At 35.2% G+C, this 21591-nt stretch overlaps 2 protein-coding genes across 4 annotated transcripts; both read right to left on the bottom strand.

Annotated features, from left to right (window-relative positions):
• LOC18790877 (auxin-responsive protein IAA8) lies at positions 1958–19957 on the bottom strand. 3 transcript variants are annotated; one of them, XM_020555722.1, is made up of 8 exons: positions 19942–19957; positions 7588–7724; positions 7366–7429; positions 5516–6284; positions 5188–5414; positions 4903–5041; positions 3944–4005; positions 1958–2464 (listed from the first exon to the last, which is right to left on the bottom strand). In XM_020555722.1, the coding sequence occupies exons 4-8, from the start codon at positions 6241–6243 to the stop codon at positions 2427–2429; spliced, it is 1194 nt and encodes a 397-aa protein (XP_020411311.1). In that variant the 5' UTR covers positions 6244–6284; positions 7366–7429; positions 7588–7724; positions 19942–19957; the 3' UTR covers positions 1958–2426. The 3 variants fall into 3 exon arrangements, with proteins under 3 accessions (XP_020411311.1, XP_007225726.1, XP_007225727.1); XM_007225664.2 differs by lacking the exon at positions 19942–19957 and having other exon boundaries at positions 5516–5739; positions 5833–6284; positions 7588–7815; XM_007225665.2 differs by lacking the exon at positions 19942–19957 and having other exon boundaries at positions 5516–6287; positions 7588–7816.
• On the bottom strand, positions 16596–17471 carry LOC18788447 (uncharacterized protein At5g65660). The gene is made up of 2 exons (XM_007227228.2): positions 17026–17471; positions 16596–16934 (listed from the first exon to the last, which is right to left on the bottom strand). The coding sequence occupies exons 1-2, from the start codon at positions 17233–17235 to the stop codon at positions 16767–16769; spliced, it is 378 nt and encodes a 125-aa protein (XP_007227290.1). The 5' UTR covers positions 17236–17471; the 3' UTR covers positions 16596–16766.

The raw sequence follows: 21591 nt of genomic DNA, 5'->3' as shown, positions 1-21591 counted from the left end.
ATAACACGTGTACATTTATTATACCGTAATAAACTCATCTTGCACCACGACGTGTTATAATACGGGATCACACAATAATTTTGTGAAATTTTGAAAAGTAACCAAATTTTGAGTAGTCCACATATTGCAAGAGCAGCATGCTCTCCATTTAGATTTTGGACCCGCCCACATTTTTCTTTTAAAGTAAGCAATATTATATTAACTATCAAGTTGAAATTGAAGGGACATATATATATATATATCATTATCATTATGCATGCAAAGCCATGAAACGTGCCTTACTTGAAGGCTTCTCATATAATTATGTGAATATTTTTATCAAATTAATGAAAATAATCATGCATGAGATAGTCAAAAGCACCCACTATCAAAGTTGATGGTGGGAATTAAATTAAAAATCATGATAATTGAGACCAAAATATTTTTAAAATAGAATTCGTCTCTCTTTGTTGAACTTAATTCCTCCACCTAACATTTGCTAACCACTCCAACTCCCCCCATATAATATATTTTATAGGAACAGGAGGACCAAAAGAATATATTTGCATGCATATTCACATGATGTTACATCTCAAATTCATTTATTTAGTCAACACTACTCTTTTCTATATAGATCAGATGAGATCAGCTGATATCTTGGATTTCATGTTGTCATGCATGCCAAAATTTCCAAGCTCCTCTCATGTTGTCACCTTTACTTTTTTGACTATATTGACATTGACAAGTCGAGTTTTTCTGTTCTTGCTAAAATGGGTGCGTTCATTTTTTGCATTAGTAATTGAACGAATGGGCATAGATTTGGAGGCAGGTAATGGGTTTTGATTTCCCTGCAGATGTGAATTTAGTGGCAGAAGGATTGCCAAAATATTCAGAGAAAAAGGACAGATTGAGGATGTCAATTTGCAAGCAATATTAAAGAAGAAGACAATCAGACCTAGGATATCAGAAGAATAAATATTTTTAACCACTCGAACTTCAATTGGGTACTTCGAACAATATTACATACAGCCCATGAAAAATATTCGCCTGAAATTAATTAAAAATTAATTTATGTGTATTATATTAATGTTTTATTTCAAGTTGTCACTGAAAAAGCATGTGTCACATCATTATATGAATCATTTATGGATCAAGTGTGGGTTTGCCAAACAAATATATTTTGTGGGCTTCTTTCTGGTGTACCAGCCAGAAGTCCAGATAAATGATCTTTTAATTTGGTCATGATATATAGAAGAGGAACAAAGATCTACTCAGCTGAAACGAATTTCAAGAAGGCAAAGATTATGTCAGATAAGAGATATAATATATTCTAAGATAATACAAGAAATGGTATAAGGGGCCCACTTCATCAATTATACGACTTATTTGTTGACTCGATGCATGCATCGCCCATAAAAGCTTGTTGACTGAATAATCTAACACGTAAAAAAAGTTATACCACGTAATCGTATTATATTATAAAATAATTTCTCTGTATGCTTCTCTTGTGCACCTATCTATCTTTTTTTTTTTTTTTTTTTTTCCTTCAACAAAACATGAGTTTGAGAATTTATGTAGGCCCTCTAGGCCCAGGAGAATTCATGGCTAGTTGTTTGGTTTTGGGCCATTGTCCCCATTTGCACCATAAGATACAGAATAAATACATTTAAAAAGAAATAAATGCAGCTCTGAAGATGAAGATGCCCTTCAGTGAAGTGACCTTTGATTGAAGGAACTCCTAACAAGACCTCCCAACAAACAGCTCTGTTCTTATGCAAGCACAAAGTTGCAACAACTATAGACCCCGCAAACTGCTTAATAATTAGGTCATCCAACCCGGCCATCGGCCAGTTCCAGAATTCGGCCTTGTAATATTATTGCCTGCTCGCAACTAACATTTTCACAATGCATTCTCACTTCTACTATTTGAAACCTTAAATTTGAGATAAATACACCATTCTGAGAACCGAGTCAAAAGTTGAATAATATAAGTGGTCTCAGATAAGTGATGGAACACATGGAGGCACAAAGAACAGAATGAGAAATCAGCCAGAATGAACTCTTGGAGATCCTAGATCACCCGCACATACATAACGAGGTTCACAAACAATTGGCACTTTACAAACTTAAGGATCCTGTATGGGAACAGGAACCTGTGCACATAGAACTGCAGAGGTTACGTCCAGATACAAAGGTTTTGAGTTTCAGTAGTTTTAAGAACGTCGACAAGTTAGAAATAGAAATCACAAAAACATGAATCCATGGAAAACCAAAAAAAAACACAGCTGTAGTAATAATATAGTAAAGCAGCCACCCGTGATGTCCCATCCAGCCCCACTCAACAAATCCTTGCACTCCAGATTATCTGGTTGCTGCGGTTGTAGGCCTTGCCTTCATTCCAAATTCATAGACTGCTAGATGGAAGGCATCACAATGCATTTTACTGGCTAGTTCCTGTTCCTGCACTTCTCCATGGACCTTGGAGCTGCATATAAAACCAAAGCAAATAAACACATAGACAAATAAACAAACGGACAGATGTATAAACAAATAAAATCTCTTAAGAATCAACCTTGATTATAACTAGACTTGAGCCAAGAAGGAATATGCATATGCTAAGTCAACGTAACCAGAATAAAGATTTTGTGGAACGAAACTATAATAAGTTTGAACATGGACCATATGACAACGAGAATATTTAGTATTAATTTTGTAATTTAGGAAACATGATCCCCCCATTCTAGAATCAAATCTCAACTACGATCCAATATGCATGTAAATTTCACCGTCTCATAGTCGGATGTTTAGCAAAGAAACCCTAACAGTTTATCATTCATAACAATGACAGAAGGAACCTGGACATGTCAGGAATTGATTTTAGCAAACTTCAGGACCCAAATTATGAATTGAATTAGAGCAAAAGGTCTAGAAAAACATTTTCACACAGCAATACATACATTTCTTTACTATGGCTCCCTTATTTTTATTTTGATTCTTTATTTTTTTTTTTTAATTTATATAATTGTGGGTAATTATCAAACTTAGACTAAGCAAAGTTACGTGCAAATGTGAGTTAGCCTCATTAGAAAAACTGCTGCCAGCTAGCCATGTAGACTTTACCTAACCCGAACTCGTTAGTGGGCCACCCAACTCAACCCTCATAATAGGAGCCTGAGCCAGATGCAATCCACTTGCCCTGTCTAAGGCGGGCTTCCAGGTCTCCCAACTACAAAGAGAAGAACAGCCTAGCACTACTGCTACTAGGCAAGAAGAGGTAACAGCTAATAGATTCCTATCAGCAGGCCCACATGGCATGGTCTGGCCCAACCCACAGGCAACCCTTACATAACCCCCTACTTCCCAATTCTTAAAAAAAAACACAAATATCTGAAAAGAAGTGCAAATTGCTGTGATGTCCTCGTACTGTAGTAAAAGGGGAGTGCTAGCTGCTTTCCCTCTTGCCTTCTCATTCTTGCCTTCCCCATTCATTTTGTGCCACGTGTATTACACTCACACATAAATCTATGTATTTAATGCAAAGTACTAATATTTTGCTTGTAAAGAGAACAAAGAATTTTGGAACACATTAAATACTTAGATTTATGTGTGATTGGAATACACGTGACACAATGAATGAGAAAGGAAAAAAAGGGAAGGCAAGAGGGGAAGGTAGCTAGCATTTCCCAATAATGTAAAACTTCAGGTCTGATTATTTGTTCAATTTATTTATTTACTAATGGCATACATCATAATCACCACCTAACTAGTTCTATTATCGCAATCCTGACAACGTAAAGTTCAAAAGTTAGATAAAACTACAACTCCTTGATAAGATACGTTATCTATGGGATTATAGCTGGAGTAAAAGCAGTAGAGTACGTAAATCAATTGTGGGAGGAAAAGCTGTTTTAATCCTGTAATAGATCATAATTAAAGGAATCAACGGAACATATAATATACTCACCTAGGCCAATGGCGTCTGAGCTCTTCATAATTCTCATCCTTTTGCAGGTATCAATGAACATGCTGCCAAAGTCCAAATTTGCAATCAGATTTTAATATTAAAATATAAAATGCCTTGGAACGTATTCAAAATTCAGAACACTACATATTAACTTCACTGAAGCAATATGACCTGATGCAAGATAGCAATTAAATGGACATTGACACATAGTAACATATCAGCCTATGGCAGAAAATTAAAGCACACCAACCATGATACCCATATTTTGCGACATCAGAGGTCAGTGCTAATAAAAGAAAACAGATCCCATGATGCCCAGATGTTGAAGCAGTGTAATCCTGATAAAAGAAAACAGATCACATCTCTCTCTCTCTCTCTCTCTCTCTCTCTCTCTCTCTCTCTCTCTCATTTCTGAACAAGAGTCTCCCTTTGTGTACATACACATGACTAATATCAAGTTCTATGGTTTACACATTACAATATCACATTTGTCTTCATCACTCGCACGTTCATCAAATTTTCACATGTTTTTCAAGTTCAAGCCATCCAAGTTAATACGAAGATGATGGCCGTGATCTAAGGTTCCAATAGAATAACTTAAATGCAAACTTTGAAATCACTGAGGTCTTGGGCAATTCTTTGCATAATGTACTTTCACTAAATGACCTGCATGCTATATATGAAGCTCATACACACAACCCATGCAAGATACCTAACAACCATCCATGAAAAATCACCACTTCATTGACTTTGCAGAATTTAAAAATCAATTCAGCTTGTATATTATAGCCAAAATAGCACATAACCAGCTCTGCAACTTAATACTAATTGTAACTCTGATATTGGTCTATGCATAAGATGTGACAGTTTTTCCGATTTTGTATCAACAGTAAGTCAATTGTGTACATAGAAAAGAGCAATTAGTAGAGAAACATATGTGCAAGTGAATGACAACTTACTTCCAAGGGACATCACCCACAAGCATCCAGTCACCATCTTTGTCCTCGTAAGTTAGAACATATTCTGAGCCATGAAGCAAATCTTTCAGCTTGCTTTCGCTAATCTCTCTGCCTGGAGCTCCATGAGATCCATATTGACCTGAAATCATACCAACAGAGCAGTAACTGGATCCATGCAAATGCAGCAGCTTTGGAAGTTAAACTCAGAATTCAGCATAAATTACATAACTATAAACAAATAAACTAAGGCATTTGTATAACAATTGAATCTTTGCAATAACTCACCTATGGTAAAACAACTGAACATCTTTTCCAGAGCAGAAGAAAGTTCCTGGTATGCAGAGTAATTTTTCAAATCTACTTTCCTCAAATAAGGAGCACCATCCAAGCTGACCTTGACAAACAAAGCACCAGGCCCTGATTTTCCCTCTACTTCCTCAGTGTTCTTTGATGTAGTGGCCAGAGTTTGCCTCCTAAATGATCTTATAGGTGGCCAACCCACAACCTGTGCCCTAACATACAAGGAAGCTGAGACTCCATTTTCTTTGTTAAGGCAGAAGCCATGGCCAAAAACAATATTCAATGCTACAGATAAACTTTTTGAATCACTTACTTGGTAGCAGGTGCACTGCTAGTACTATTTCCAGATCCATTATGATTCGGTCTGGTTTCATTGACAGCATGGGGCCTCTCTTGTACCATCTTTGCTGATGCAACCTCTTTTGTTTTGGCTGGTTGAGTCGCAAGGTTCTCAAGTCCAGAACCAGTTTTCAATCCCAAGTTTGGAGAAGTCCTGGGTGACAGCAACAAGTTTACCTCTGAATTAGCATATTTCCCCTGCATCACAAATATGGCCGTTGTAAAGCCTGACGTGATCCTGAAATAAATAAACAGATCCAATTCTCTTTCATACAAAGAAGTTGTTTTTACCTCCAAGAACCCATCCATAGCATCAGAGAAACCTCTCTTGTTGCCTGAAACAACTGTTTTCTGCAATGAAGAGTAGTTGCCATCCATTATAGGATGCAACGGGAATAGGGGTTTCTCATCAAGTTGAGTGGAGATTAGCCTCAGTTCTGAGTCTCTCTCAGGAGACTGGGATCCAGGAAGCCCAAGTCTAAGGTCTGTAGCCTTCAGATTCAGACTATTTTTACTTCCACCAGAGACAGTAGAGACTTTTGAACTGTCTACCGAAGAGCAATCGGATAATCCCATGTAATTTCGCTCCTTCAATTCCGAGCTATTGTGGCATACACTCTCCATAGAAACCGAGGAAGATAATAATGTAACATCACTGTGACCCTCTTCCTCCTCCCCAACACCAAGCAGCGGTGGTGACATCACAATTCACAATGAACAACCCTCCAAATTATATTTGAAGCCTGCTAAACGTTAAAGCTTCAGAAAACACCAATAAAACATAAAAGAACCCAGAATCTTAAAAAATGGACGAAGCAAAAAATAATGCATTCAACAACAGCTGTCTACCCTTAATGAGAAAACAAATCCAGTAGAGGCAGCCAAAAGATTCAACTTGAAACTTCCCTGACTTAATCAAGTGTCCCTTAAAATAAAAATAATCTTGTTTTGTGCCTTAGAACCATGTTACAAGCAAAAAGCCAAAAAAAAATTAATTACAATGGAAATTTCAGTATATTCTCAGATCACAATTAAGCAGTGGATACAATAAATTAAATAAAGATCGTGAAGCTTGAGGTTTCGTCAATCTTTACATCCCTGGTAAAAGGATTACATATTTAATAAATAGACTGAAATATTACCACCTCAGCATAGAATTTATTTCAGGTCAGAGAACTGGAAAAAATTTAAGACTAATCTGCTAATCAAGTTGCAATCATCACCTCTATACAGATTCAAAAGGCCAAATCACAGTCGTATGAGAGGAAAACATAAATTTTAAATAAACAAATAAAAAAAGATGGTGGGTTTGACAGATTTCAGGACCAAACGGTTTTAGAACTTAAATGAAGATGGCTTCAAATTTATGAGCCTTGACTCTGTGTTCCATTTATAAAAGGGTTCTGTTGGAGAAAAGAAAAAAAAATTATTCAAGCAAAACCCAAACCTAGCAAAAGAGACACAAAATGAACCACTTCTAATGTAAAATTAAATGCACGTAAATAAAAAAATTAATACGAGTTACTTTTACGGGAGCCAAACAAAAATTTTAAAAAAAAAACTGAGAGAGACCCAGCAATAAAGACCAAGAAATTCACCACACAAAAAAGAAAAAAAAAAAACTCAGAGCATACACAAAAAGAAAATAAAACCAAATATTTATGCTTTGCTGAAAAGTGATACAGAGAAACTAAACAAAATTATAACCATTAAAACTAAATCCGTGCATTTTGTGAGACTAGGGAGAACAAGAAAAAAAGCCATAAAATCTGGAAACTAAACTACTCATTGTGCAAAAAGAGTAAGATTAAAACCCAAAGTTACCTTCAGTTCCTTCCCTTCAAAGTCCGAGCTACCAAAAACCAGGGCAGAAGAAAGGAAGAGAGAGCTGAAACCAAAACAAAAAAGAAGAAAAACCACTGTCACTGAAAGTGAAGATTACCCAGAAACCAAAAAAATTCAAAACGAAAAAAGAAAACAGAAGCAAATCTGATTGAATATTGCAAGTGAAGTAGAGGAGCTGATTGGAGACTAAGGGGAGTTTACCTGAAAAGATTGGGTGGATCAGTGGCTGAAGAAAATGAGAAACGACTGGAAAAGCAGAAAAGAAAGCAAGCAAATTTGTGATTGAAGAAGAGGTCTTTGATTTAGCTGACAAGAAGCTGAGAGTGAGAGAGAGAGAGCTAAGGACCCTCCATACGGCACAAGGTTACAGAAGCTTAATTTGCTGTCCAAAGGGAACCTCTATGCATTAAAATAACCATTCAGACCAACAACAAAAAATGCATTAAAATAGCCACTTTAATAAAACAAAGTGTCTCCCAAAAAAAGTTAAAAAGTTTTTTTTTTCTCCTCCTTTTTCTTGGGCCCCTTTTGGTTTGTTTTTCTTTATTTCTTGGCTCAGTTAGGTTTTATATTTTATTCCTCTTTTCACTCACCAAATCTGTATCTTGTTCCTGTTTATTGTTTATAATTATGTTAGTACGAATAAAATGGTATAAGTACGTAATTTTTCCATGGATAAGTTTTTTTTCAATAAACGTAAGAATTGAATCGAATTTGGAACCTCAATATTAGAAAGATAAGTTTTTTTATTAAATAAGAACGAAGCTTTGAACTTGAAATATCTTCCAACAGTATATAAAATAAATATAACTATGAAAATGACTTAAACAACAACAGGGATGAAGTTTCTCACACACATACACTACCAATGTGTCATGGGAGTTCGAACTTAAGATCATTAATCTGCAAATCAAAATCATTTTTACTAAATTAGACTTCGTTCCGTTGATAAGATTGTTTTAATTCTATAACATATGATTCACTATGTTGTTGTTATGAGGCCTCAAGCAAAACACAAAATATATGAGATTGTTTTGAGTTAAATGTGTTTTAAAAATACCTACTTTTCTTTTTTCTTCTATGTTTGACTTCAAAAATTTTATTTTATAGAAAGAATATAATATATTTTAAAGGATTTAAAGTTAAAGGCAAAATGACAACAACAACAAAAATCGTTAGTTAGTATGTGATTGTCTCAAGTGATTATAACTTCAATGCCAGAGCAATTCCTATTTGACTCTCTCCAATCTCCACTTATAAATTATCAGAAAGAAAAAAGAAGTTAGGTTGTCTTTATCTATTGCATTGAGAAAAAGTTAAATCAAATCGTTATAAATTAGTTTTGTATCAATTAGCATTTAATTTAGTGATTTTCTTTTACAATGTCGAAAGATATCTTAAGTTTGAATTTCAAACCGGCAATCCTGAAGCTGAATCCAGATACATGATGGGATGAGAATTTGGTAAGCCATCAGATCATAGCATCCTATCATCGTATGGTCCTAAATAAAGCAATATTCCGTGAGGAGGAGCCACATTGTTTTTAACAATTACACAGCAGCAACTGCGACTGCATACACGGATATGGATTACCTGAAATCAATTTTGGATTTTTTTAGTGCATTTCACGACTGGCACAAGCACTTTTGTGGATAGTATATTTGGACGCCCACTATGTCCCTACCCAGGGGCAAATTCTTCTTTTCACCTCCTTTTCCCATCAATCAAAAACTCAAAAACTAAGGACGTGTCCCATATCCACTGCCCTAAATGGTCGTTTTCCCATCTTTGTTCTAGATAACTTCTTTCATATGGGAATCTTTTTGTTTTTTGTTTTATTAATTAATTAATTTTTTTATTTTATTTATGTCCTGCCCTAAAACCATATGGGAATCATACTGTCCTACAATTTCTGGGCAGTGATTCCTATTCTTTCATTAAACGTAGAAAAGACAGTTTTGCCCAATAAACTATGTTTCGGCTTTTATTTTTTGTGAATGGGGGATGTAATCATACTGCCTTCCAATTTCGAAATACGGGAGGCCATCCGCCCTTCCTAGAGATATAAAAAAATCCATAATTTAATAATTAGTTATAAAAAAAATATGAAAGTGTTATTGGCATAAGTCGTCGTCATGCATTCCTCATCTTCTGTTTGTAAAAACATGAAAGAGAAGTATATAAAAAGAAATTAGGTGTGATATGGGGTTTGAACCTGAGAATTAATTTACTAATTAAGACTTTTTTTATTCTTTATAATGCAGATAGGACCTTCTTAGAATGCCAATAATAATTTCTTATTTTATTAAAATTTTATTTTTCGTGATTATTTCACATCATTATCTTATCCTTCATAGTTCATATCATAATTCTTGTCAAATTACGCATACATAGCGTACACACAATACACATCATGTGCAACTCGATTATGTGTTTGTGATCTTTCTAATTATACACAAACAAAACTAAGAAGATAATTACCACTAAACATGGCAACATAGTGATTGTGAAATACAAAGGAAATCACAATCACCTTTCATGTGTAGCCAAAAATTTCATAATTCAACCACCGCACTCATTACTCTCCCTATTCCAAACAGGGAAGAGATTCCCCTTCTGATTGAACCATGTTACATGCAAATCCCTATTTCAGTCCCAAAAACACCCCCCAACATTCACATGCATGACTTTGAATGGATCCCACACACTGCATCTCACATGCGCTCTATGCACACAACCGGGGCCCACCATGCATTAGAAGGGCAAATTAGGAAAAATCCCATCATGATTTCCTATATTTGGTACATACAACTTGATGCCTTTGTGAAGGTGGTTTGGCATTGGAGAGGGAATTGTATTCAATAATTTTGTATTTGCATATGCGTAGAGAATATTGGGAAAAACAAATATTTTTATTAATAGCCTCTGAGGTTTTGACTTTATTCTCAAAAGTCTTTAAAATTTCAAAAACTATATTAACACCTTATGAAGTTTCAAATTGTTTTCGTAAAACTCAATATGTTAATTTCCATCCAAAATTAACAAAGTTAACATAAAATATTAGATTCATAGTGTTGATGTACAAAATTGATTCAATTTTGAAGTTCTCTAGCCTTCAGTCGAGGGCGTCTTACGACATGTGGGGACTAATATGTAACGAAAGAACAAAAAGGTGAAACCCTAAACACCAATGTGGTATTGGTCGAAGACTGTCCGATTCTTAAGTTAACACAAGTGTTATGTATAGAGATATTTTGATAAAGTAACAATGCATGTGTGAAAATAGTATTACCTGGTGCATTAGGATGAGCGTCCTATTTAAGTGGCACGACATATGCCTTTCTTAAGTGGCTCGACAAGTGGGCTGGCTGAGGGCTAGTCCTCCTGCCTAAGACAGGCATATACCCTGGTCGTTAGGTTAGTTAATGAATAACTTTGGTCGGGTGCCATTTTCCTTGTCTTGTCCTTGCCCAAGGGGCATGGTCAAGTATGGTATAAACACTTATTATGCTCTTGAGGTCTAGTCATTGATGTTAATTTTGTCACTTGAAGAAGCTTTATAAAATAAATTACATGAGCACATTTCCAATAAAAAATTAACAGAATGAGTTTTGTGAAAACAATTTAAAACCTCATAGAATATTAGTGTAATTTCCAAAACTTCATAGAATGCTAGCGTAATTTCCAAAACCACAAGTAATTTTATGAAAACAACAAAAACCTCAAGCATGTAAATATAAAGAACTAAAAAATAAAACAATGGGCTGAAGTGAATTATTTTAAAAAGTAAATAATTTTAAAAAATTAAAAAAGAGGAGGAGGGGTATTGATTGAGTGTAAGTTACGTAGGGAGCAATGCATGTAGTGAGATTAAGAGGGGGACAAAGAAAAACAGGGCCAAACGATATGATGTGTTGGGGGACAAGAAAGCGGCTTTTATTTTTGGCCTGCCGGCCTCAGAACGCGACACATAACTTCCTTTCTTCACCACCGATTCCTCAACCTGCTGTTTTTCTCCCACACGCACCCTCTGCCGCATGCAACTCACTGTCCAATCAATTGCGAGAGCGCTGAGTGAACGGCTGTGATGCTTTTCATCAGAACTGATGAGGACTATGTTAGACTCGGGGAAATTGTATACGCTCGTTAACACAACAAATATCCGCTACAAATCCAATACTTGGGTCATGTTAGGAGAGGGAAAAATCGAACCTCAAATTTTGAGTGCATTGATAAATAATGGGATTTTGATGAGGTTAGAGAGTGTGATACACATGCATGCTTGTATTTTTTTGTCACATTTGTAAATGGAGAACAAAAAAAGAGAGAGGAGGGTTTATGGATAGAGGATATTTTAATATGTTAAGGAGAGGGGAGATCTCTCCCTACAATCATTAACTGCCAGCACCACCTTTGCACGCTTTGTTCCTAAACCCATTATGCAATTTCGCATTTTTATTTATTTGTTTATTTTATTATGAAAATATATTATTAAGTAAATAATTGAATTTCTCATCATGCATGAGAACAGCATCATAAATCATGATCATCATCAGCAGCATACCAATTCCCAAGCTTGTCTTGCATACGCCATCAAGACGCCACCATCTGCGGTTGACTGGCCACTGAAACATTTGCAATGGCCAAGGTATTGGTTTTATATTTGCAGCTAGCTAGCTAGGCCAACAGTGGCTATGCCTACGAATAGAATAGCCAGCCAGGCCTGCAAAGCACATTAACTACTCCCTCAAATTTCACGGCAATGTGCCATGGGAAGCAGACATTGTCACCCTACGCATTGCCTTATTGTGATTTGAAAACTTTTTTTTAAAAGCAACGGATGGATCGGTAAGGAACTTGTAGATCAAACAGTTACGAGTATTTACATATGTACTGGAGATTCTAGGTTTCATTTACCTTTTCTGAATTTCATTTGTATAAAAAAAGCAATGGATGGACTGATATTATCTGGCTATAAGCGACTGCAGGTATATAGAATTGTCCAAGAAATTAAATTGTTGGTGTGTGTAATAGATTATGGGAAAAAAAGAATAAAAAAAGCTAGTATATACTAAGGTTGGGGCATACTCCACACAAAAGAATGGTGCTCAGAATTGGATTCCTAGTTGGGTTTGGTTTTTTAAAGGTGGATGGATTTGGATCCCGACTTATTGGTTCGTACGAATATCCTGTGCTAGAGATGATATCATCTCTCATGAATCAGTCAATGGGCGAAAGTTCTCATGGTGGAGAGGTCTATGCTAAGTGTTATGATGAGAGGGGTCAGCCAAATAAGCGAAATAGCAAACAAGGTAACAAGGGGAAATCAAAATTTAAGCGATAGATCGAGTTGCTTCGAGTGTGGTTCTAAAGATCATTGGAAAAAAAAAGTTGTCCGATATGAAAGGAGAAAATGAACAAGAAGAAAGCTGGATACTCAAATACATAACATGTTCCTAAAGATAGTGACTGTAGAGCTTTGGCGATTTCTTTGGGTAATGCCTACTTCTCAGGCTTGCATAAGAATTTCTCAAGATGTAATTCACGATCTTCATTAATAAAAAGAATGAGGGTAATAAATAGAGAAAGAAAAAGTAAAAAAATATACATGTGCAATTGTAATTGCAAGTAAAATAAATCGAACAAATGAGAAAGTGCAACAGACATCGTTTTCTGGACGGATATTGCGGGATGCTGCCATTTACATGGTGCACGGCCGGTCTCCGGCCACAAGCGATGGTCCCAATTTGGTGCAAAGCAATGAAACCACTTTGACAAACGAGATTCTCAGGAGGCCTTGTGGGCCTGCACACTAGATATAATCGTTTTCCAGCTGACTTGGACTGATCCAACTCCACAACACATTAATTTCTTATGGGAGTGACTTTACAATATCTCTAAAATAGCACTCACTCTATTTATTTATTTATTGTTTTTTTTAGTACAAACAATAGTCTAAACTATAGAGGGAAGGGGGGTCTCTTACACACTCACATTATTAAGGTGACATGAGTTTTCAAACCTGAGGTCATTGGTCAGCAAATTAAGGTCATTTTCCACTGAACTAGACCATGTTGGCATAGCCCTCGCTTTATATATCTATCTACTACCATAAATCTAACATAATTACTCCAAATTTAACAAAAAGAGCTGTATAAATAAACCCAAACATTTTTAGATGACCACTCAAGGTATTTCCCCACGAGCAAAGATTTCGTGCCAGCAAAAGTAACCACTTTTTCTGTAGCAATTATAAGACAAACAATAAAAATTTTGTAATTTAATTGCGACAACTCAATAATTTAAATTCCCTTGTAAGATTACAATTATTCATAAGCTCTCCGTTATGTTATATTTGTGTTTATTTAGGTAAATATTGGATATGATGGTTTTGAGTGCTTGATGTAGAATGAAGCGGTTTAGTGATTGTGTTTCGGAATCATGGTGGCGCCTTGTGGCTAGCCACACCATCCCATGCTTGGGTGTGTAGGCAAATTGAGAACCTTATCAAAAAGTTCATCAAGCCCTTTTAGTAATTTTGACAAAATATATATATAATTTGTCATTAGAAAAATCCTGGGTGTCCAGAGAAGGTTTTTTGGGCGTGGTAAAAGAAAGGACTTGTTTCTATGTTTCAAGATGGGCAGGCAGTCCATTGAAAACCAAATGTGAGCCACGTGACATGCCTGTGACTCTTGCAATGAGTTCAAAGGTCACGGCCCTTGGTCATGGACCCTGGACCCTTTGTTTTCCTTTTCTTTTTGGTCGAAGGACCCTGGACCCTTTTCCACCGGAAGAGCCTTAGCCCACGTGTGCTGTATGAGAGATTCTGAAAGCTACTTCTAAGATATAATTGCCGGCAGTAGCCACAACATGAACACATCACAATTTTCAATGATTCCTTTCCGTGAAAATGAGGAAGCACCAACTTCATGTTTTTTCTTATTTTAGTTTTAATTTTTTAATTATTCTAATTTTTCAACAGTCTTAATGTTCTTCTTTTATATATAAGCTAGCCTCTCAACCCCAATGCAGACCCATCGGGTCTATATCTGTAGGATGCACGAACTCTGCAAGGGTGAAATCAGGTATTCATATTAGGGTAAGTTGGCGTATTTATAAATTTTTTAGGAGAGGGGTAATATTAAATTATCAATTAATTTAATGAAAATTAATATCAATTAATCAAACAAAAATCAATATCAATTAATATCATCAAAATGTATATATATATATATATATCAAATTATCAATTAAACAAACAAATCAAAACAATGTAATGGAGTAGAGTGGATCTAGGACTCCTCTTATTGCTCATGTTCCATGGAGTGGAGGGTAAGGCTTCATATTGTTTTCATTTTTTGAGAGTTTGGTCCAAAACGACGTCTTTTTGACCAAAACTTTAAATAAATAAAAAAGACGATGCATACAACAACACATTTGCCAAAACATAAGCTTCACTTAGGCATTTCCTCAAACAGTTGGTGTGCACCTCTAAAGAAGAGTAGAGGGGAAAACTCCGTCACCTCCAAAACGTTCTAAAAAATATTGCAATTAAAATTTGTCTCTTTGACAAAAATTAATCATAACGATACAAATTAAAATTTTCTAAGCATTCCAAACTCACAAGGTTCTTGGATCGATGTACAAACTTTACCTTAATTTTTTTACTTCTAGAACTCTTACGTAGTAAGCATCATGTTCCAGATGATGTATTACACATTTTTTTTCTTCAACTTTGTCATTAATTGGACAATCGATCTGGTTCATAGTAAAGTACAGAGCAGACATTAGAGATGTTGTAGTGTAAACAATCACATTGAATCTAATAACACAGAAAATTATAATTGGTCAAAGTCTTAGAGATTCAAGTCTCTTATTGGTGTTTGTTAACCGAAAGGTTTGTCCATAATGGTTTGATTGTTATTGGACTTTCTACGTGGTTTGGGTCCAATATGAAATGGATCATTTTAAGCTGGTCATCTAAGAGGTATTTGCTCAGGTTTTGTCTTGTCCTCCTCCGTAAGCCTCTTTGTTTTGCAAATACGTGGTAAGGAGTTGTTGGTAGCCACGGCATTTGGTTAGGGAGAAAACTATATCTTTGTTTGGGTGGAGGTAGCCATTTGGAATCATGCGAGAGAGTCACATCGTTTGTTATTCCTATTTGGTTGTGAGTGTGATTAACTGTTCATTGAGTGAGAGGCATTAGGTGCATTTGAGGCTTTGGGTTGTGAGGTTGCCAAATACTTCTTCATAAACAACCCAATTTGTTGATACTAGATTTGTCTGCTCCTAGTACTCTAGACATATTCCAGTTAACTGTGAGGAACAACATATATTGCCATTTATGTTGATGGCTTGGTGCTTCTACCACAACAACATATATATATTGATGACAAGAATAGTAGTAGTGTAATATATTGCCATTTATGTGGTAAGGTATTAGTAAATCAGGTAGCTAAAAGTGTTTATTCAATGTGCTCGAGGTCTTGTGTTCGATTTCTCATCTTTAATATCGCTTGTATCAAATTAAACATAACAATAATCATTCACGTCTGCATAGACATCTATTAAATGAGCTAAAGAGTGAGCAAGATTGTTGAAATAGCCTCAAAAGAAAATCCTATTAATCTGAAACCCCATAAATTGCAAGGAAACTATAGTTTAAATAGTCAAAAGCATTATGCCTATACTCGAGATCTGTGTGAAATTTTCCTCTCCACCTAATATTTGGCTTTAAAATAAAATAATTATTAAATAAATAAATAAATAAAAACTTCCTTCTAAAGTTTTGTTCATCAATATTAGGGGCAATGGTAGCAAAATTGGGCCTTTGTAAGAATTGTATATATAGATCTTCCCCGGAGTATCTAATACCTTAATGCCTTGACGATTGTCCATTCCATTCTATTACAGAATATATAGATGCGGCTGTGTTTAGATGAGACAGTAATTATTCATAACAATTATGGAGGAGGAGATAAGGTGCTGCTGCCACCCCAACTTGGTTTGGTTGGGAATCTTATGCTGTGATTTTGAAGCACAATGATGAGTTTCCAGATAATCCATTAAAATGAATCGAATGCTACAAATAATTCACAATGATGAATTTTTGTTGCTTTCTTTTTCTTTTTCTTTTTCTTTTCGGATTAAAATTGAAATCTGACCTAAGGGTTTTGGCTGTTATATATCAAAAAAAGATAAAAATAAAAATAACAGGATTGTGTTCATCATATATGTAGCTTGCACTATTTTCTTAACAAATAATATTGTACAACAATATATATACCCTTTTATTTCCTTTTCTCAATTTTTCAATTTTTGGGAACTCTACGAAAAGAGCAAAAACAAATTTGAAGTCGGGGGATTACAGTAACCAGCTAGATATATACAGTAGCGGCATCACAGAAATAGGCAGGCTTCTGAACAATCACAGTGAGCTTCTCCCTAACTGGAGGCTCGCATGGACAAGCAACTGCTATGAACTTTGGCACCTGATCTCCTGGCATCAGCACTGGCAGGCTCTGTTGCTGATTTTTCTTTGCCATCTATCACACAAGGAAACAAAAACCAATCAGATCACAACCCTTAATTTAAAAAAAAATAAATAAAAAAAAGATACCAAATTAATTTATGTACCATGTTAGGAAGTGCAGGTTTCTGATCCAACTCTGGTTGAAGTTGATCTGCAGGGTTGTCTTCCACAGAGGAAAAAATGAGAGCTCGAATCCTGTCCCAATGGAGGCAACACAAGAAGAAGGCACTGATGCTAAGCAAGAGGAACAGAAGAAGAGCCAAGCCAACAGGAAAAGCTAGATTAGGCCGAGTTGAAACTTCATAATTCTCCATAGTTGTTCTTCTTCTTTTCTTCTTTTTCTGCCTTTCTCATCTGATTTTTTGATGACCTGAAAAAGCATTAAGAGAGATGATAATTTAAGAGGAGGTTTTCTATATATAGGCAAGTGTTTTGCTTTGGAGATTTATTTTAATGGAGATGAGATTAGATGATTTGTGTGAGTGGGGTTGGTATGTAAGATAGTGGAGAAGTGCTCGTACGCTTTATGAGTACTCTATGGTGTGATTCAGTACGGAAAGGGACTGCGTTTTGGTTTGTGTTAACTTCATTTTTGGGTGGTCTTTGAGGGGAAGAAAAGTTGGGGCCCTTGGTTTTGAAAAAGCACATGCAATAATATCATGGATGAAAAAAAAAGAGGCAAAGGAGTTTGGATTGAGCGTAGTTTAGGGAAGAAGAAAGTATGAGTTGTTGAATTAAAAAGATAAAGGCAATTGGGTTTTGAGCAAAACCAGCAAAGTGAGTGCTAGTGCATGATGATTAATCAAGATATATGACTGTTTCTAGCCATAATCTGAGTGGAAGTGTATGATGATTAATCAAGACATGCCTGCTGCTAAGTAGGCTTTAGAAAAACAAGTTATTATTAACCACTACACCATCAACCAGCACTTCGTTTGTGATATTTTTAATGTTGAAAAATATTCCAAATTCAAATCATCATCCTACTATTATTTTTTCTAAAAAAACAAACACATAATTACATAACTTGGTCCATGAATATAGTCCAAATACTTATGTTTATCAAAACAAAAAAAAAAAAGGAAAAGGAATGAAATTGAGGAATTTTTCGATATCGATGATTCTCCTTGTGACAGCAAATATATAAGATTAAATTGGGTTGAGTAGAGAAAATTAATTAAGCCCAATTACACTCAAATACGACTCTATGCCTGCAATAAAAAACTTGTTTCCTGTCATGACAGATCACATCTTGTGCCAATCGATAATAGCTACTAGTTATAACATGATTGATCACACACATCAACCGTTTTATGTTACTTACGTGGTATGAAAATATGATATTTTAAATATTATTTTTATATATTTATTATATGACCGATATTCTACTTCAATTTAATCTAAATTATGAAAAGATGATTCAAACTCTGAGTGCAAAAGTAAGGAACACATTCACTCTAACAACTTAGCTAAATTCATGTCTACAAAAAGATAAATACATATTTATTTGCGTAGAAAATTTTCGTTTGGAATTCTACTGTTTTTTTCACTCTTAACTAGAGATTTACATGTAAACTGACTAGTCTTTGTCTCCCATATTTTCAATGATTGCTATTCTGTAATAAAGGATAAGTATTTCATCCAAATTGATCAATATCATTTGTTGCCAGCTGGCTAGGTCGTCGAGATGATTGATTATGATCAGACGCCATAGAGTCACGTAAGGTCGAGGCAACTTTTAATCCCTTAAATGTTGAAAACGAAGGGGATAGAATTTGATTTGATGGCTATCCAGCCAGCTTAAAAAAGAACAAGGAAATATGAACACGATATGCACTAGCTTTTACCCCATTAAGATTTATTTTTTTACTGTCTAGTTTACTTTGCTTGATTGTACATGTTACCCTCTTTTGCCCTATTTACTATAGATTTTCTTGCATTATTTTATCGTCACCTTAGGGCTAATTGTTTCTGTTTCGTAATCATGCTGTTAAGCACGGGTGCTTATAAAGCTAATTACAGAAACCCTAGCAAAAACTTTTGATGGGGTGCAATATGACTTAGCAACATTTACTAATTTTTTTTTTACTGGAATATGTCAACTCACATTAGCACTTGGAGCAACAGCAACCAATAAATTACTTTCTACGAGCTGCTTCTATTCAGTGACGTTCAGACTATTTATCCTTTAAATATATTATCATCTTTACAAAATAAATAAATTTAAAATTACTTCTAATTATGAGGATGAGGCCGCCCTTCTTTTTCTTTTTCTTTTTTCTCAAATTAATGTCCAAAGAAGTGTAGGGTCCGTTTTAAGTATGACAAGTTAAATAATGGTGAAATAGATGATCCATGGACAGGATATAGTGCGGCTCATTTTGGGGTTATCCAATAAAAGATGGATTGAATGTGTCTACTTTTTTCCTTTAATTTGTTAGTTTATGTTATATATCTGAATGATTGGACTGTAAAAATATTAGGTCCTTGTCTCTCCCAACTTCAATTAATTGAGCCCTACTACTCCTACTTCCACTTATGACACAGGGCTACCACTTTTATAATTTAGATTAGAATCTAAGTCCGTTGGAAGTTGCTTGCCACAAAGTCCAAATAAAAGATGATATTGGACCTAATTAATTATACAGTTGAAACCTATTCTAACAAGTCCCCTAGATAATTTTGCTTGCGCTCGAATATTTTTCAGGAAGAAGCTAATAAATCATATTGAGGTTCAATTTCAAAAATTGATAAATATAGTTTGCTAGTCTGGCGATTGCTTAGATTAGGGTTGACTTCGGTTTAGTTTGGTTCGAATTTAGGCCCAAACTACCTCGAAAGCCTAGGTGAAGGACTTTTTGATACCCACATCGAACCATCGCGCCAGAACACTAATGATGCTGGTTAACCGAAACGGTTTGGGTTAGGTTCGGTTCTAGTTTTTTATGAATACAGATGAGATAAAGGCAGTGTGCATCCTGGTGGCGAGATCTAGGCTCCATATTTGCGTAGCTAAAAACGAGAGAGAGAGAGAGAGAGAGAGAGAGAGAGAGAGAGAGAGAGAGGAGGAGGAGGAGGAGGACCATGTAGTAGATACCTAATATGTTGAATAAGTGTCTGAAAATGCCAAGGAGGTGGGATCTGATGATTTAGGGTTTGGATTACAACTTTAGAATCGCCTTCAAAATTGGCAGAGGAGGACTCTAACTTTAAGACTTTGCATTTTTATGTTTTCAGTTCTTAGAAGTAATATTATTAGCTTGCAAATAAATACCAAGAAAATGGTTTGATGTTCTTAAAGTAAAAGAAACATAGTTGATATTCGTAGCTTCGTAATTTTAGGAATCATTTGGTTTATATTCCATCGGGATTGTGATTTTGGTAAACACAATGTGTAGCTTTGCTATTGAGAAGGTCATAAATTAACTAGAACGAAAACTTGATTTGTCATTCAATTGGACTGAGGTTATTTTTTCTTATAATTCACATTATTTTGGATTAGGTTTTGAAACATAAAAATTGGATACAATAGTATTCATTTACCCTCCAATACTCGAAAAACTTACATGATAGCTTAAATGTTGATCTCATGGAAAATTGGTGGGCAACTCTCAATTACCCACCAACTGCTCAGCCAAACGCCCCAACCAAAGGGCCTCTGAGCTCTCCTCTACCAACCTTAAAGGCATAATGGTTCTTAGATTTGGTCTAATTCTTTGATAATAGTATGTGAAACAAACAATTCGATGGAGAAATTGAATTGTTTCATTCATCCATAACACACATCACATAATGCACGGCAAAGTAGAAATGACAGTCAAATTTTCCATAATGTGCAAGAAATTCATGAAAAGGTGTTGCTGATAAAATGAAAAATACAAAAAATGTTTATATTAAGTTGAAGCTGAGATTGGATGGTATGAAACAAAGCAAGTCAAGTTAGATTAGGAGACTACTCAACAAATCATTTGCCAACAACCTAAACAAGTAGTTCTCAAGAGGAACTTTAATGAAAAAGAAAAAGGAAACGTAGTTTTTACAAAATAAAGTTTTTACTATGAATAGTAGAATACTTTACTTTTTCAGAGTAATCCTTGTCCAAAAAAACGCTTAGAAACTTTTACATATTGACTTCTTGAATCAAAAATTATGTACCCTCCGTTGCTATAAACCATTTAAAATCTATAATTGCTGTAAACTGGATTGCAACCACAATTTCAAGCATGTACCTTTCGGCGCTGACAATTCTTTTAAAAATCGGTACTTATCTTTTAGTATCCTCCAATACCTTGATTAAATCTTCAGAATTGAAGCAACATGCCATTGAATATCACAAATTATCCATTACATGGAAGAATATCTGCATCCTAACTAATCTCTTTAAACTAGTCATGTCACATAATATGCATTTTTATATATGCCAACGAAAATGGATTTGGTGTTGGACTATAGTCACGTACATTGTGAGGAATGGATTGAGCATGGCCCTTCGTTTTAGAACATTAATAAAAACAAGTCTCATTCATAGGTCTTTCCTTGCACACTGTGAGCTACACAATTACAAATCAACTGTCCTAATATTGCTTTTGCTTTGTAATCATGTTGTTAAGCACAGGTGCTTATAAAGCTAATTACAGAAACCCTTGTAAAAGTTTTTGATGGAGTGCACT

The sequence above is a fragment of the Prunus persica genome, chromosome G1 (assembly GCF_000346465.2).
Source record: "Prunus persica cultivar Lovell chromosome G1, Prunus_persica_NCBIv2, whole genome shotgun sequence".
Taxonomy (NCBI): Eukaryota; Viridiplantae; Streptophyta; class Magnoliopsida; order Rosales; family Rosaceae; genus Prunus; species Prunus persica.
The sequence above is the reverse complement of the archived record's forward strand: the minus strand, read 5'-3'. Positions and strand labels throughout refer to the sequence as shown.

What these genes read in the sequence shown, in the direction of transcription:
- LOC18790877 (XM_020555722.1), bottom strand. Translation starts at nt 6,243, where the DNA reads ATGTCACCACCGCTGCTTGGTGTTGGGGAGGAGGAAGAGGGTCACAGT. An exon ending in AGCAGTGCACCTGCTACCAA is followed by an intron (nt 5,415 to 5,515) that starts GTAAGTGATTCA and finishes CTTGTATGTTAG; the next exon opens with GGCACAGGTTGTGGGTTGGC. An exon ending in CTCAGACGCCATTGGCCTAG is followed by an intron (nt 2,465 to 3,943) that starts GTGAGTATATTA and finishes TTTTATATGCAG; the next exon opens with CTCCAAGGTCCATGGAGAAG.
- LOC18788447 (XM_007227228.2), bottom strand. Translation starts at nt 17,235, where the DNA reads ATGGAGAATTATGAAGTTTCAACTCGGCCTAATCTAGCTTTTCCTGTT. An exon ending in AACCTGCACTTCCTAACATG is followed by an intron (nt 16,935 to 17,025) that starts GTACATAAATTA and finishes CTTGTGTGATAG; the next exon opens with ATGGCAAAGAAAAATCAGCA.